Source organism: Phaethon aethereus (genome assembly GCF_964289735.1).
Source record: "Phaethon aethereus genome assembly, chromosome: 1".
NCBI classification, from domain to species: domain Eukaryota; kingdom Metazoa; phylum Chordata; class Aves; order Phaethontiformes; family Phaethontidae; genus Phaethon; species Phaethon aethereus.
Window position 1 is genome coordinate 140,231,324 of NC_138575.1, and position 13,631 is coordinate 140,244,954.

General features: G+C 38.6%; 1 protein-coding gene across 1 annotated transcript in view; it reads left to right on the plus strand.

The window, feature by feature from the left end:
- ANOS1 (anosmin 1) overlaps positions 1–13,631 on the plus strand; it is a gene marked incomplete at both ends in the record, with an annotated part of 149,844 nt that overhangs the window by 91,835 nt on the left and 44,378 nt on the right. The window contains 2 exons of the mRNA XM_082005079.1: positions 1,052–1,274; positions 6,607–6,791. Of these exons, the coding sequence (XP_081861205.1) occupies positions 1,052–1,274; positions 6,607–6,791 (408 nt within the window). The remainder of the gene's footprint in view (positions 1–1,051; positions 1,275–6,606; positions 6,792–13,631) is intronic.

The following is a 13,631-nucleotide window of genomic DNA, read 5'->3' on the forward strand; positions in this document are numbered from 1 at the left end:
CAGTAAAAATAAGAAAGTAAAACATTTGGATATGGAAGGAAGTTGCAGAAGTTACATGAATAGTTGGGTGGAGAGTGGGTTATAATTCCTGCACAGGCTTAGGAATCTGTAAATCAGGTCTGTCAGAGTGGAAGGATTTTGGTTGCCCTGAGATAGACAGGCAGGCTATAGACAAACCCAGTTACATGGGTTGCCCATCTACAGTTCCACCAGTCACTTTAGCTGTTTTTTTGCACCGAACTGTATATAGCACCTGATAAAAGAGGAGATGAAATCCCCATGTCACACACAATGTTCTCCCCAGGGTGCTAGATGCTACTTTTAATACAGTTTTAAGTGAACCTTGCAAACCTCTCAATAGCACACATGCTATAAAATGTCTATGCATTGAAGCAAACTCTCATATTATCTAGGACTTGATTTCTCAAAGAAGGAGCATTTACTTTGATCTTTAGTCAATATATTTAAGGCTTACTTTAATGTGTTTTTTCTGCTGACCATTTTATCAAAAATTTAGTTCCAGTTCCATGAAGAGTTATACAATTACTAATGCTGGCAAGAACATAAAGATGCTGCAAAATCTTCTCTTAGCCAACTTGGTTCAAACAGTGTAATGAAACAAGATTTCACTTATTTATCTAGCGTGGCATTACATCAGATATTGTGGGTAAAGTGTTATGAAGTACAAAGGGAGGAATGTGGGGTAGTCCAAAAAGAAAAGACTGTCTGACCATTGCTTCCCCTTTGTTTTGGGAATGTTTTTAATCTGTCATTGAGCAACTTTGTAGGCAGCCAATGTGAGGAAAACAAGGGGAAGCTGGCAGATATAAACAACTTTATTCCATTAAAGATGGTGGTCTTACTTGAGGGAATTCATCATTCTGTACTTGGAATGCTTTTTTAGAAGTGGCTTGAATATATAAATCTTCAGGGATAGTCTTGCAAAAGCTGAAAATCTGAATTTTCCTTTAGGAGGTCTTGGAAAACGTACAACTTTTTTTTTTTTTGTTCCTGTTGAAAACTTTATACAAGTCTTTTGTTTTCCCTTTAGCCTCTTTTCCCCAAGAAGAATTACGAATGCCTAACTAGCTGTGAATTCCTTAAGTACATCCTGTCTGTGAAGCAAGGGGACTGCCCAGCACCTGAGAAGGCCAGTGGTTTTGCAGCTGCCTGTGTTGAAAGCTGTGAAGCTGATAGTGAATGTTCTGGAGTGAAGAAATGCTGTTCCAATGGATGTGGTCATACGTGCCAAGTTCCAAAAAATCTGTACAAAGGTAGAGATCATTAGTATGTACTCATACTGGGCTAATAAATTCAAGCTATAATAAAATCTCCTAAAAAACCAGGACTTTCATTTCACAGGAGTTTGTATGGATGGGAAGAAAAAAGGGAGGCGGCTGTAGAGATGTGTCTGGACACTGAAAAGGTGGAAAGCCAGAGAAAAAAAGTTGCTCAAGTTTCTGAATTTTTTTCCCCTTGTGAAGCTCATGTCTGGAAATCTGTGGAATGTAAATATGTGGCTATTATGAATCATCTTAAGCAGAATAAACTCTACAATTTAGGTAAAATCTCACTTAATTTGATACAGATGAGAGAGAATGCAGCAGGAAAATATTTAACGATAAATAGTTCAAGTCCTATTAATCACAAATAATGTTTATGTTTATAAGCCAAGCAGGTAGGACTACCAAATAGGAAGTGTGAGATAATCTGGTAAAAGAACGAATCAATGCAGTATATTTGGCACTAGTGTTCTTAATGACCTAAGAACAAAATAGTGAAAGATTGTAATATCCACATATATATATTAATTCATTATTTAAAATTAAAGCTATCTTATTCAAAATTTTTGAATTTATTTAAGTCCTGAGATTCTGTGAAAAAAAGGTTTTCCTTGACGACCATTGTCAAGAACATAGAGACTAAGAAATGGTTTGCTTAGACAAACTCCAGATTTTAATTCGTTGGAATTTAAAAAAGCGCTATACATGCATATTCTGAAAATGTACTCATAACACAGAACAATGAGCATTTTTGAAAGGCATTTTCTTGTTCCACAGCGTTTGTTAGAAATCCATTCTCCTTAATTCAATGATAAAAAATGAATATTAATTAGTTATTCTTCTGATAGCATTGGTTTCTGTAGAGAGCCTCATCAGCAGACCTCTGAACTAAGCTCCAGGCTTAGATCCGAATCCAGACTTATTTCCATCTGTGGATGGAAAAATGGTAAAATATGTGAAGGAGATGGTGATTTCATTTTTAAGTTCATTGCTTTAACTGAAATGTCGATGCATCTTTCTGACTGTCCCTCGTGATAAGAATGTATGTCAGAAATAACGTGCTTTGACTTTTGAATCCTGTCTGTGAGTGTACAGGATGGGCCATCAGGAAGCACTGTCTTATTTACTTACATAAATGGAGAAAATTTGATCTAGAAGTCATAGAGGTTGAGTAAGCATAAAACTGATGAAGATAAGATAGTACTCAAAAAGTATTTTGAGGAGCAGGCAACACTGTGATCCAGATTTCCAGTACAGAAGAGAAATCCTCTTGCTTCCAAGATACTTCAGAGCAACCCCTTTAAAACTATAAGGAATTAATACACTCTTATACACAACACCTTTCAAAATGAAAAGTATTAAAATTGATCATGTAGTTACTTCTTATGTCTTCTTGACCAGAGTGATAAAGTGGCCTTTGTATTATATATGTAATGATTTACATGATAAGGCTCCATACCGCAACTACAAAACATTACAGTAAATGTGACAGCTGGAAAAGGTAAAAACAAAACAAAAAAGCAAACAAATGAAATAAGACGTGTTTTTGGAGAGGACACAGGATATGACAGGGTATGACACATTGTATGCACACTGAAAAGTCTACTGCTGCTCGACGTAATTATATAGGAGCAGACCTAACCTTCTCTAACATCTTATCACCTACCTGCAGGAGGTGCTTGTTTTTAAGAGCATATATGTCTTGCAGGTGAGGGGCAAGCCCAATAGTGTGCTGCCTTATCAGCTGATGAATTCAGCTAATTAGCCTCTTCAACCTGTCTTTCTGCAACAAAGGACAAATAGAAGCAGAACAGACTTGCTATTCATTTCCTCCACGGGTAAATGCCCTTCCTGTCACTAAGGAAGAGGAAACTGCAAGCATGAGTAAGATCTAGTGAATAAGTTTAGTACTTACTCCTGTGATTTTGACAGCACTCACAGTTAGAAAATTAACTTAGATTGAATCTAAGAGTCTACAGAAATTCTTGTAGTTTCACTGTTGATCAAGCTCTAGAGATTAGTTACAACAACAGATATAAAATACCCATCTGATTTGCTGGATTTACAAATTGGATTTGCCCTCTAGTACTAAGTGCTCAAGCCCAGTCCTAAAAGAATATTAATGTAAGTACTCTTGTACCAAAGTCATATGTTGCAAATGTTGGATTAACATAACAAGTCCAGTTATTTGTTATCCTAATTGTTTATTGGCTTGCATTGCCTATAATCTTCAAACTGTCCATCATCATTGCATTTTTTCATCTCTTTTGGGAGTATTACTAATCAGTTGCATAGTCTTCACATTTTTATTGCACTTTACTGGAGATACCAATGTTCTCTACTACTCTTCTGTCATCTGCCTCATCGACGTCCTTTACATTGTCTCAACTAGTGAAGGGCTTCAGAAAGTGTCCCTTCTCCATGGCCTACCTTGTTTTTTTTCTATATGGACATAACGGTGTTATAAACACCAGTAGGTGCCTAAAGTAAATTTGGCACTTCAGAGATAGAAATGGGTGCAAAATCTCTGCTAAGAGGTAAAACAGCTTAAAAATGCAGAAAAAAGGGGCAGAAGAGAAATGGATGGAAAATGCTTGATCAGGTTCGCTTTCTGTAATGTGCGTGTATGCATCCCCAAGTAAGGACAAGGACAAGGACATGTCATCTTTTTCTACACTCAGCTGGTAGCTGAAAAATTTACCCATCAGCTTTTTCCTGTACAGAAGTTAGTGGTCTCTCAGGTGTGATGATATACCTATTTGGGTGAGCTTTCCAGGACCCCTTTTTAACAAAGATGTAGGGTTCAGGCTGTCTAAACCAGGATAACTAATTTTGTCTGAAACGTGTAAGGGAACAATCCATACAGCAGACCATACTGCAGATCTGGGCAGGGTAAATTGTAAAGAGAAGATTATGACATTTAAAGGGTATGATGGTATGACAATATCAATAATAGGATAGCTGGAGCCAGATAGTCATCCACAGTTTAAAGGTTCTTTTCATGCTTAAAGAAAAATAGCATTGTATTGAAAAAATAGTGTACAGTTTTAGAGGTGCGCATCTCTGAGTCATTGAACAACTGTGTTTACAATTGTACTGATGTCATGAATGTACCCTTTACTGTCCACCCTTCCATGGAAACTTTTTGAGTTCCCGGGGAACCGACATTTAAGATACAGATTCTTATGATGGACCAGTGTACGTTTATTTTTTGTGGCACAGAGACGTGCCATCTGAAAGACACCTTTAGAAACATTTTTCTGGGCTTTGGTATTGCACACATAGAGCAATCAGTGATCTGAATTCTTCAGTTACGCACTGCAGGCTTCAGAGGACTAATTTCTTCCAGCATGATGAAAGGGTTGACCATTTACATAATAAAAAGCATATTGAAGAGTGATTGGATCTACACATTTGGGTATGAAATTGATGGTGCTGGTTCTACAAAAGTATTTTAAAATGCACTTGTGCTGTGCGCTCGTCGTTTGTGCTGCTGCGCGCCATCTGCACGCAATTACGTAACAGCGGAGAGGCTGAGATACTTGCAATCAAGTGAATCCAACTGCCCCTAATGGAAAGCAGATGGAAGTTTTATTAACATGCAAATGGTAGGATTATTGTACATCATAATTAAAGAAGGATTTTCAAATGTGGAAATCCAAACTGACATGTTCTGTGATGTTAGTTATATTAAACTAAGACCGCTGCCTGTTGAAGGATATCCAGGGTTTAAACTGCTGTGATAACCAGATTTAAGTACTGGATTTTCCTCAGGTTGATTTTATGTTTCTTCAAGGCCTACAGTATCAATTTTTATTGACTTATAGCTATGTATAATTATATTTAGGAAAAGATCTCTTAAAATATAAAAGTGTTTGTTCACCTAAGGAAATCAGGGTACTCGGTCGTCTGTGGCAAACTCAGTAGGAAACAATTTATCGAACCAGCACATACAGCTGAACTTATGTGGACAACCACTGCAATGACAAAATAACTAAAGTGCATACAATAACTTGCTAAGAAGGTTTATATATCGGCATAGAAATCTTATTTGTGACATATCCTGAAGTGACAAAATGCTGCACGCTCAAATATATGAGTTCCTAAAGTCTGGCTAGAGAAATGTATCTAGCACTTGTTTTGTTGATTTAATCAAAAGATGCCAAATTCGAAGAGTTGTTTTTTTCCTTCAAGCTGCTGCGGATGTTTTCAAAAAGGTGACGTTACCAGCAGTAGAGACAACAGAAAGAACTGTCCTTCAGTGTCACTGTCTAATGAGAAATTACTGTAGAATTTTACAAAGACATCTTTGTCTCTGAAATGTAACAATTGGACAATGTACGTTAAATATATCTGTTCCAAGATGCCTTGAAATTACCTTTCCTAGGTCTTTAGGGAAGAGTGGAGAGTGGCACATCATACAATACAGCTGCATGTGGGTCAATAAGATCAGGCAAGAGAAGGCAAATGGCTTTCTTAAGTGTATCACACCAATGTAAGATGTGTGAAATAATCCTGCTTCTCCAGTCTACACTGGTAAGAGCTTAGACACAGTCTGTGTCCAGTTTTAGGCTCGACTGGAGAAGGGCTGTGTACCAACAGGAGAGTTTCCAGAGACAACTGCAAAAATGATCAGAGTTCTAGAAACACTGATTTAAAAGGAAAATGGAGTGCACTGTGGTTGTTAGACTGAAGAAGGAAACATTCAGAGGCATGGTAACAGTCTTGCAGTACATAAAAGGCTCCTCCATAGATGAAAGAAAGAGTCTGTTCTCCATGATCCATGAACATCATGGGCAAGTACTGAGTTTAAGATGCAGCGGAGGAGATTAAAAAAGGTAGTGAGAAAGCTTTCTAATGGTAAAGTTAGAGAAGTAGTAGAATGGATTACTATGTGATGCTGTGGAAATTCTGTCATTAGATGTGTTTAAGGACAAATTATGTGAAAAACTGAACAACAGGCGTAGATGATTCTGCTTGGGTTCAAAGGGATCTTTCTCCAGGTTATCACGGCATATTTGGAAAGTGTTTTCTGAGAGATCAGTTTTAGCTTACCAGTTTCAGGTCCTCTAGTGGAAATCAAATGAAATAAACAAATATTTTTTAAAGTTTTTTTTAAAAATAAGTTTCGCTGTAAGCAGAGATAGGTCAGCTATGAACACTTCTGAAGCTCCCATGCTTATCAGCCTATCCATTCCCCCCTTTTTTCCTTCTGCCTGACCAACAGTCTCTTTTTTTTTTTTTTATACAGCTTCATCTACGTATGGTTTCATCGCATCTTGTAAACTACTCACATATTTTTGTCTCCACGTTCCTATTACAGGTGTTCCACTGAAACCCCGGAAAGAATTAAAATTCATAGAACTTCAGTCTGGAGACCTGGAGGTGAAGTGGTCTTCAAAATTCAATATTTCCATTGAGCCTGTGATCTATGTTGTTCAGAGGAGGTGGAATCAAGGAATCCATCCCAGTGAGGATGATGCTACTAACTGGCAAACTGTGGCACAGGTCAGTTCTTTGTAAAGCGATATGGATCCCTAGCTTCCAGACCATGATCTAAAGGTCCTCTTCGGATCAGGGAAGAGTTAGATCACTTACAAGTGGGGAGGCTGTTGCAGAGGGTTCCCTTTATAGGGTCTCTCTCCAGGTCACGACAGAGCTGCAAACATAATCCAGATCTGCAAGGCCTTCCTTCACTGCTCAGTGAACTGCTTTCCAGATTTACTCAAGAGAAATTAACTTCAGTATATTCACTGACAGTTTTTTTAGTTATAGAAACATCAAATGCTTTTGGTATGTATTGAAAATTACTTCATTAAAAATGCATTAATATATCAGTACAGAAGTAGATAGTGGTTCCTTGTCCCCAAAAATAAAAAAATACACAGAGGTTTATGTTTTCAAAATGAGTTTATTTTGTGGGTTTGCTTTCTATAGATAAACATCTATAGAAGTAGCTGGAGGCTTGATTTTCATAAGGCCAGTGAGTGGCACTTTCTTGTAAGCACATACTTATGATCTGTTCAGATGGGAATTCCAAAGACTCTGAAAGCCACAAATCTCTTGAAAAATGTTGAATTACATACCAAAATCCATTGAAGAAAGCCTACAAGAGACATAGTCCTTTTGAGGTCAGTGGGACTCAGTGCACAGTCTCCAAGGCATGGCTTGCATCTTATAAAAAAGATAAGAAATACAATTGGCTATTTAATTTTTTTTAAATAAAACAAGGAGTGAAAAAAAAGACTAAAGCTTTTATTCTTTGTAAATTTGGATTTTGCAGATGTTACCTTCCCGATTCAGAAAAAACTATGATGTCATGCTCTTACCACTCGGTGCAATCCAGACTGAAAATGTAAGATTCATGAGCAAATGTTTCTTAATGAGAAGCAGCCAACAGAGCATAAATTTTCACTTAGTTCCTTCCCAGTTTCAATCTGTTTTTTAACACGCTGACAGTCCACCTGGATGGCAGAGTTCCAATCATTTATCTTAACTGCTTCACCCTCATCCCTGCTGACAAGAAAAGTAAAATACTCATTTTGAAAAGACCTGCAAAATGTCATTATAGCTGGGAAAGAAAGGAAAGAGAGAATAAGTAGAACCATCCACAAAATAAAGGAAAGGGTTTAAATTCTGTGACAATTGTGATCATTCTCGATTCAGATTGTGTAGGAAAAAGCAATCTTAAAATAATGTCATGCTTGTGAAACAGAACACTCAGAAGTGAAGTTCTTAGCTTCAGTGTGGTGCTACAAGGGGCTGTCACTGTTAGAGTCTTGCTCAGAAGAAGTCACCTGCAGCAGAGCCTGGCATGAAACCCTGCTTGTGCAATCCCAAGGGAACGTGCACACCTCCAAACCTGTCAAAGTTGCAGTGACTTATTTATTCTCTCTCAGCTGAGGTGCAGGTCTTCAATCTGCATTCTCCGTATTTGGCAAACAACCTCCTGCCTTTGCTGCCAGGAAAATACCATGTAGCAAAAAAGAGCCAGATCTGAATTACTTTTCACTGTTATCATGCCATATATATGTGCTAGACTACAGAAGCCCAACTCTTCTGGCTGGTGCAAAGGTAGCACACTGCTGTGCTTTTTCTCATCCCAGAAACGAACCTCACGCACGTTTCTGCAAGCGTGCACTATATATGCTCCACAGTAGCGGAGCATATACGAACCTCTGCCTACTTGCAACGGATGTACAGAAGAGAGTGTTTCAGAAATGTGTTGCTGTGCAAGGGTGATCAGAATCCTGACAGCCACCTTTCCTGGGGGTCTGTTAGACGCGGGCAGAAGGGGCTGAGTTAATCTCTGTGGGCAGGAGAAGCCTCCTCCAACTTACATCTTTCTGAGAATTTCGCTGTCCCTTCCGCATCATGAGAGACGCATATTTGGTTGTGTGATGGACCCCACTGGGGATGTCAGTTCAGAACAAGCTTCAGGATGCCTGACTGGCTTTGTGAACTGTGTGTGCCTTACAGGACGTACAGGCTGGGCACCCTTGAGGGGTGCTAGTAATCAGAATTTCTGTCTCTATATAGAGTGATGTACCTCCATGGTGTTTATAGTTTTAGACATCCTACCAGGCAGTCAAATTTGTTAAGTACGGATGCATGCAATAGAATTTATTTTGCATTATCAGCAACAAGGACGGATATCCAGTTTGACTAAAGTGACTGCGTGCACAACCTCCAGGCTTTTCTTGTCTGTATAACTGAGATTTTTTCTGGTATGATTCCAAAACATTGGGCTATGAGACCTTAATTATAGGCAAAGGCTGTGAAGAGCTCAGCCACTCAGCTGAGAACTCCCGGGGCATCTCAGTCCAGGGGAGAGGACGCTGGGTCTTTCATTACTCTGTGACTTAAGCTAAAGAGCATGTAAAAAGCAGTCAAAGATCAAAAAGGCTGGGGGCAAGGATCTGAATTTTTCTATGCCTATGCCCATATGTAGCGTAATTATGCAAAGTTATTGTTTGCATCTTCCTGTGAGAAAATTCATAATTATTATCAGAGTTCCTTATCCAATATTCTATTTTTATTATCTGTCCAAGAAGAAAGGGGGTTATAATTTTCAATAACTTTATTTTAAGGTGTTTACTTTTCAAAAAAACCTCACTGTTTTCCGTTGCCTTTACATGAGCCAATTTGCAAGTAATTTCTCATGTCTCTCATAAATTTTTACTTGGTATTGAGAAAATAATTTTGAAAAAGTTTGTTTCCTTTGTATTGTATTGTGTCATCAGGACTTTTTTGATGTTTTCTTTTTAAGGAGGAAGGCTCAATCTATTAATATGTTATTTATTTAACTCTCCAAGTATATAAAGAAAGCAAAACACATTGAAAACAATTTTAGTTATTTTTCACTTCAGGAAGAAGGGATTTTGTTAAATTTAGTTTTTTACTGCAGATTTTTGGGAAAACTTGGCATAACTAACCATTTGACTAATTTCAGTTGATTAATATAAAAACTCTGGGAACTAAGGTACTAGTTAGCCTAGTTAGCTGTGATGTATAGTGTCCTAAATGGTTATGCCAAGTTTCTTACGCTACTGTTTTTTAAGGTTTAACCATCTGAGCAGGACCTGCTGCACTATCCCATGAGAACACTATATTTTGAAAACAAACTTATAATTCTGTTTGGTACTAATGCTTTCTAAAAGTAATAGTATTACTGTTTACACTGGAAACTTAGATAGTTAACTGTATTAAGTTAATGACGTTAATTCAAATATGCCAGGGCAGTTATTTTTAGACAGAACATGTCTCTGTTGTGTTAACGGATGTCAAGTCTGTGTGTGTGTGTGTATGTATACATACAGGCAGACAACAATGAAGTTTACTTATTAATTTATTTCTTTCTTAAAGCAAATAAGGAGCTGTATTTACTGCTAGCTTGGTTGTGACAAACTTTAGTGCTTCACCTTGGAATTGTCTAAACTCTGTGGACAACTAATCTTTTCTAAAACTTAAAAGTTTCTGAGCCACCTAAAGTTCTGGTTCTGAGGATCACACAAACTTTCTCAGCTCTTGACAGCAAGAAATCCCTGCTGGAGACAACCACCTGTCCTGTACAGTAATGGTTTATTTCTCCATCTCCCAGGAGAGGCTTTGCTTTGGTAAACATTCCTGGAGAGTGCCCACCTTGTGTGGGATTGCATTCACTCGAAACAGGGGAGGTCTGCTGTCCTTCCATAGAGTGGTGGATGCACTGTCAGGTTTCTTCTGTATCAGAGGAGATGTAAACTCAGTTCTTCTGAAAACCTTCTGATGGTATCCCTTCACTCTCTGAACTGCAAATTCTTTTATCGCTGCACATTGTTTCAAAAGACTGTGTAGAGCTATGTCTTCAGCAGGGCAAGGCTGTCCTCCCCTACTTCCATTAAACCTCTGCACTACAGAAGGGAATCCAGGCTTGATAGTGTGAAAGGCGGGGAATTAACTTGGTGAAACAGTCCACTGATTACTGTAATACCACTCAGCATGCCATTTAATGGGCTTACATGAATATAAGACAGATATTGAAAGGACTCTGGATATAATATTGAATCCTGCATCCAGCTGTGGAGCCCTCAGCACAGGAAAGACATGGAGCTGCTGGAGTGGGTCTAGAGGAGGCTACCAAAATGATCAGAGGGATGGAACACCTCTCCTGTGAGGACAGGCTGAGAGTGTTGCGGTTGTTCAGCCTGGAGAAGAGAAGGCTGTGGGGACACCTTGTTGCAGCCTAAAGGTTGCAACCTTTAGTTGCAAAAACTAAAGTTTTTGCAACCTAAAGGAGGCTTGTAAGAAAGATGGGGACAGACTTTTTAGGAGGGCCTGTAGTGGTAGGACAAGGGATCATGGTTTTAAACTAAAAGAGGGCAGATTTAGACTAGATATAAAGAAGAAATTTTTGACAATAAGGGTGGTGAAACCCTGGCCCAGGTTGCCCAGAGAGGTGGTAGATGCCCCATCCCTGGCAACGTTCCAGGTCAGGTTGGACGGGGCTCTGAGCAACCTGATCTAGTTGAAGATGTCCCTGCTCCTTGCAGGGGGGTTGGACTAGATGGCCTTTAAAGGTCCCTTCCAACCCAAACTGTTCTGTGATTCTATGAGTATGATCTCAGCTCCAAACATACATAAGTAGTGAGAACTAACTGAAGCAATTAAACAAAACAAAACAAAAAAATCAAGTTACCATTAAGGTAGTATAAGACATCTCAGTAGTATTTAGCTCTTTCTTGAAATTTATTAAATCTCTGTAAAGGCTGCTTAGAGGTGCTAAAGTAGTTTATACTCTTTAATGCAGGTGTTACACCTCCTGCATGCCATTGATTTTAACAGGAGCTTTGCCAGCAAAATGAATGATGAAAGTAATAGGCCCAAGGCATGTTCATAAATTAAAATAATTTTGGCGATATGGCTTGACAGATTATTTGATTTTTGACAGTATTTTGCAGTTGCCATGGATGACTGACACAACTGAAATCTTTTCTTTTAATCAGTCCTGGCAGAATAACTCAACTGATGCAAATGACAACCAAGATTCCTTAGCTGAGGAATTTGGGTTCAAGTCTATTCAGATTATGCTTGCCTTGTAAATAAATTCAGTAAATATGTTTTTAAAAAACCACAGTGTTGTAACTAGTTAATTATAACTGGATATTGATCCTGACCCTGATCTCAGTTGCAGAAGTAGCCTGAATAGATCCTTGGGCTTTTTTTCTGTTAATATAGTGATAGTTCATTCTACTCTAGTTCACTGTCACGTCTTATCTGTAAGTTCTTGAGTATTTGGGGCTGCATGCTGGAAAAACTAGCACATTTGAGTGCTCCATAAAATTAAAATAAAAGTAAAAGTTGGTTCAGGTAGCCTCTTCCCTAGGAGAACCTCTTCACTGGATGAGATAATTCACTCTACAGGCAACATAAAAGCTAAAAAAAGGATGGAAGATGAGGGAGAGAATGAAAGCATCGGGACTGTTACCCTTGCTTAAGCAAAAAAGAGAAATGCGGTGGTCTGAATGGAGAAGGACTCTAAGCAGCAATAAGTGAGGGGCTCCAAGTCTGCAACACTTACCAGTCTGAGAGCAGTCTATAGTGCAGATTAGAAAGGCTCTCTTTCCTTTACGTGCACACACACAGAGATACCCGTTTTCCTAAATTTTGCTTGTCACCAAATTGAAGGGATTAAGTGCATGATAACACCTACAAATTTTATTGGTCAGGGCTCTAAAAATACCATTGCCGGAGAGGTGAAGCAACTTAAGTTCTGGCTATCTGGGTTAGGTCAGCAGCTGCTACTTTCTTGCATATATTGGAAAGAGCAAGAAGCAGAAATGATGCTGTGCCTTTTTTGGGAATTGCATGGCATCACTGCAAATAACATTGAATCCTATACAAGGAAGGTGGATTTTTGAAGTTACAGAAAACAGAGCTTGTGAAAATAAATCGATGTCACTATATTTTTAATGAGCTTGTATGTTTGTAATGTCAGTAATGATGAGGAGTTATGATTTTATAGTATACTTAAACATGTACAGGACATTTGGTTCAGGTTCTTGTGCTATTTTGATTAAAGAATTGAATTAAATCACAATAAACATGACATCCTAAAATAAATTGAAAACTGGATAACTGAGAGGTAATTGCAAAAGTAAAATCCACAAGTGGCTGAGTTTCTGACGAGTTGAACAAAAATGCTGCTTCTTCTGTACTTGGCAGTAATTCAGGGGTTACCAGGAGGCTGTGTTCAGTTCTGGTGTTTGTAGCTTAGGAAAAATAAGAAACAGTCCAGAAGACAGCTGTTTAAAAGCTTAAAGAGGGGGGAAAAAAAAAAAAAGATAGAGGAAATCGGGGCTCAGAATAAGAGGATGTAAAGCACCTCCTACTGAAAGGGTTCAGAGTGCATCTATGCTTATTCCATATTTCAGCAGTTAAGGCACTCCCCGCACAAGGTGTAAATTGAACTCATGACACTAGTGGTCCCAGTGGGTGTTGTTGGAGAAAAGGTCATCTCCTATGACCTGAGAGAGGTCTGCCGGGAAGGGTTAAGGCTGCGAGTGTCTTTTTGACATAAGTGCCAAAGATCTGGAGAAGGCTTACATTCATTACCTGAAGGTTTCGTGTTTCCTATGAACCAGAAAAGGCGGCTTCTCACAGTGCTGGTTTTCGTGAAGCCATTTTGGACACCTAATCTCTGAGAATTGGGAATTGGAGAAATCAGTCCTATGACCTGGGGCAAGGAGTTCCCTGAAACGTCAGCACCTGAACAGCTAGGCCCTATACGCTGGTGAAGTTTGTGATAACTGGAAAACTAATTTTGTGAATTTAACACTTCGCCAGTTTTCTAAAGGTAACTTTTTTCCC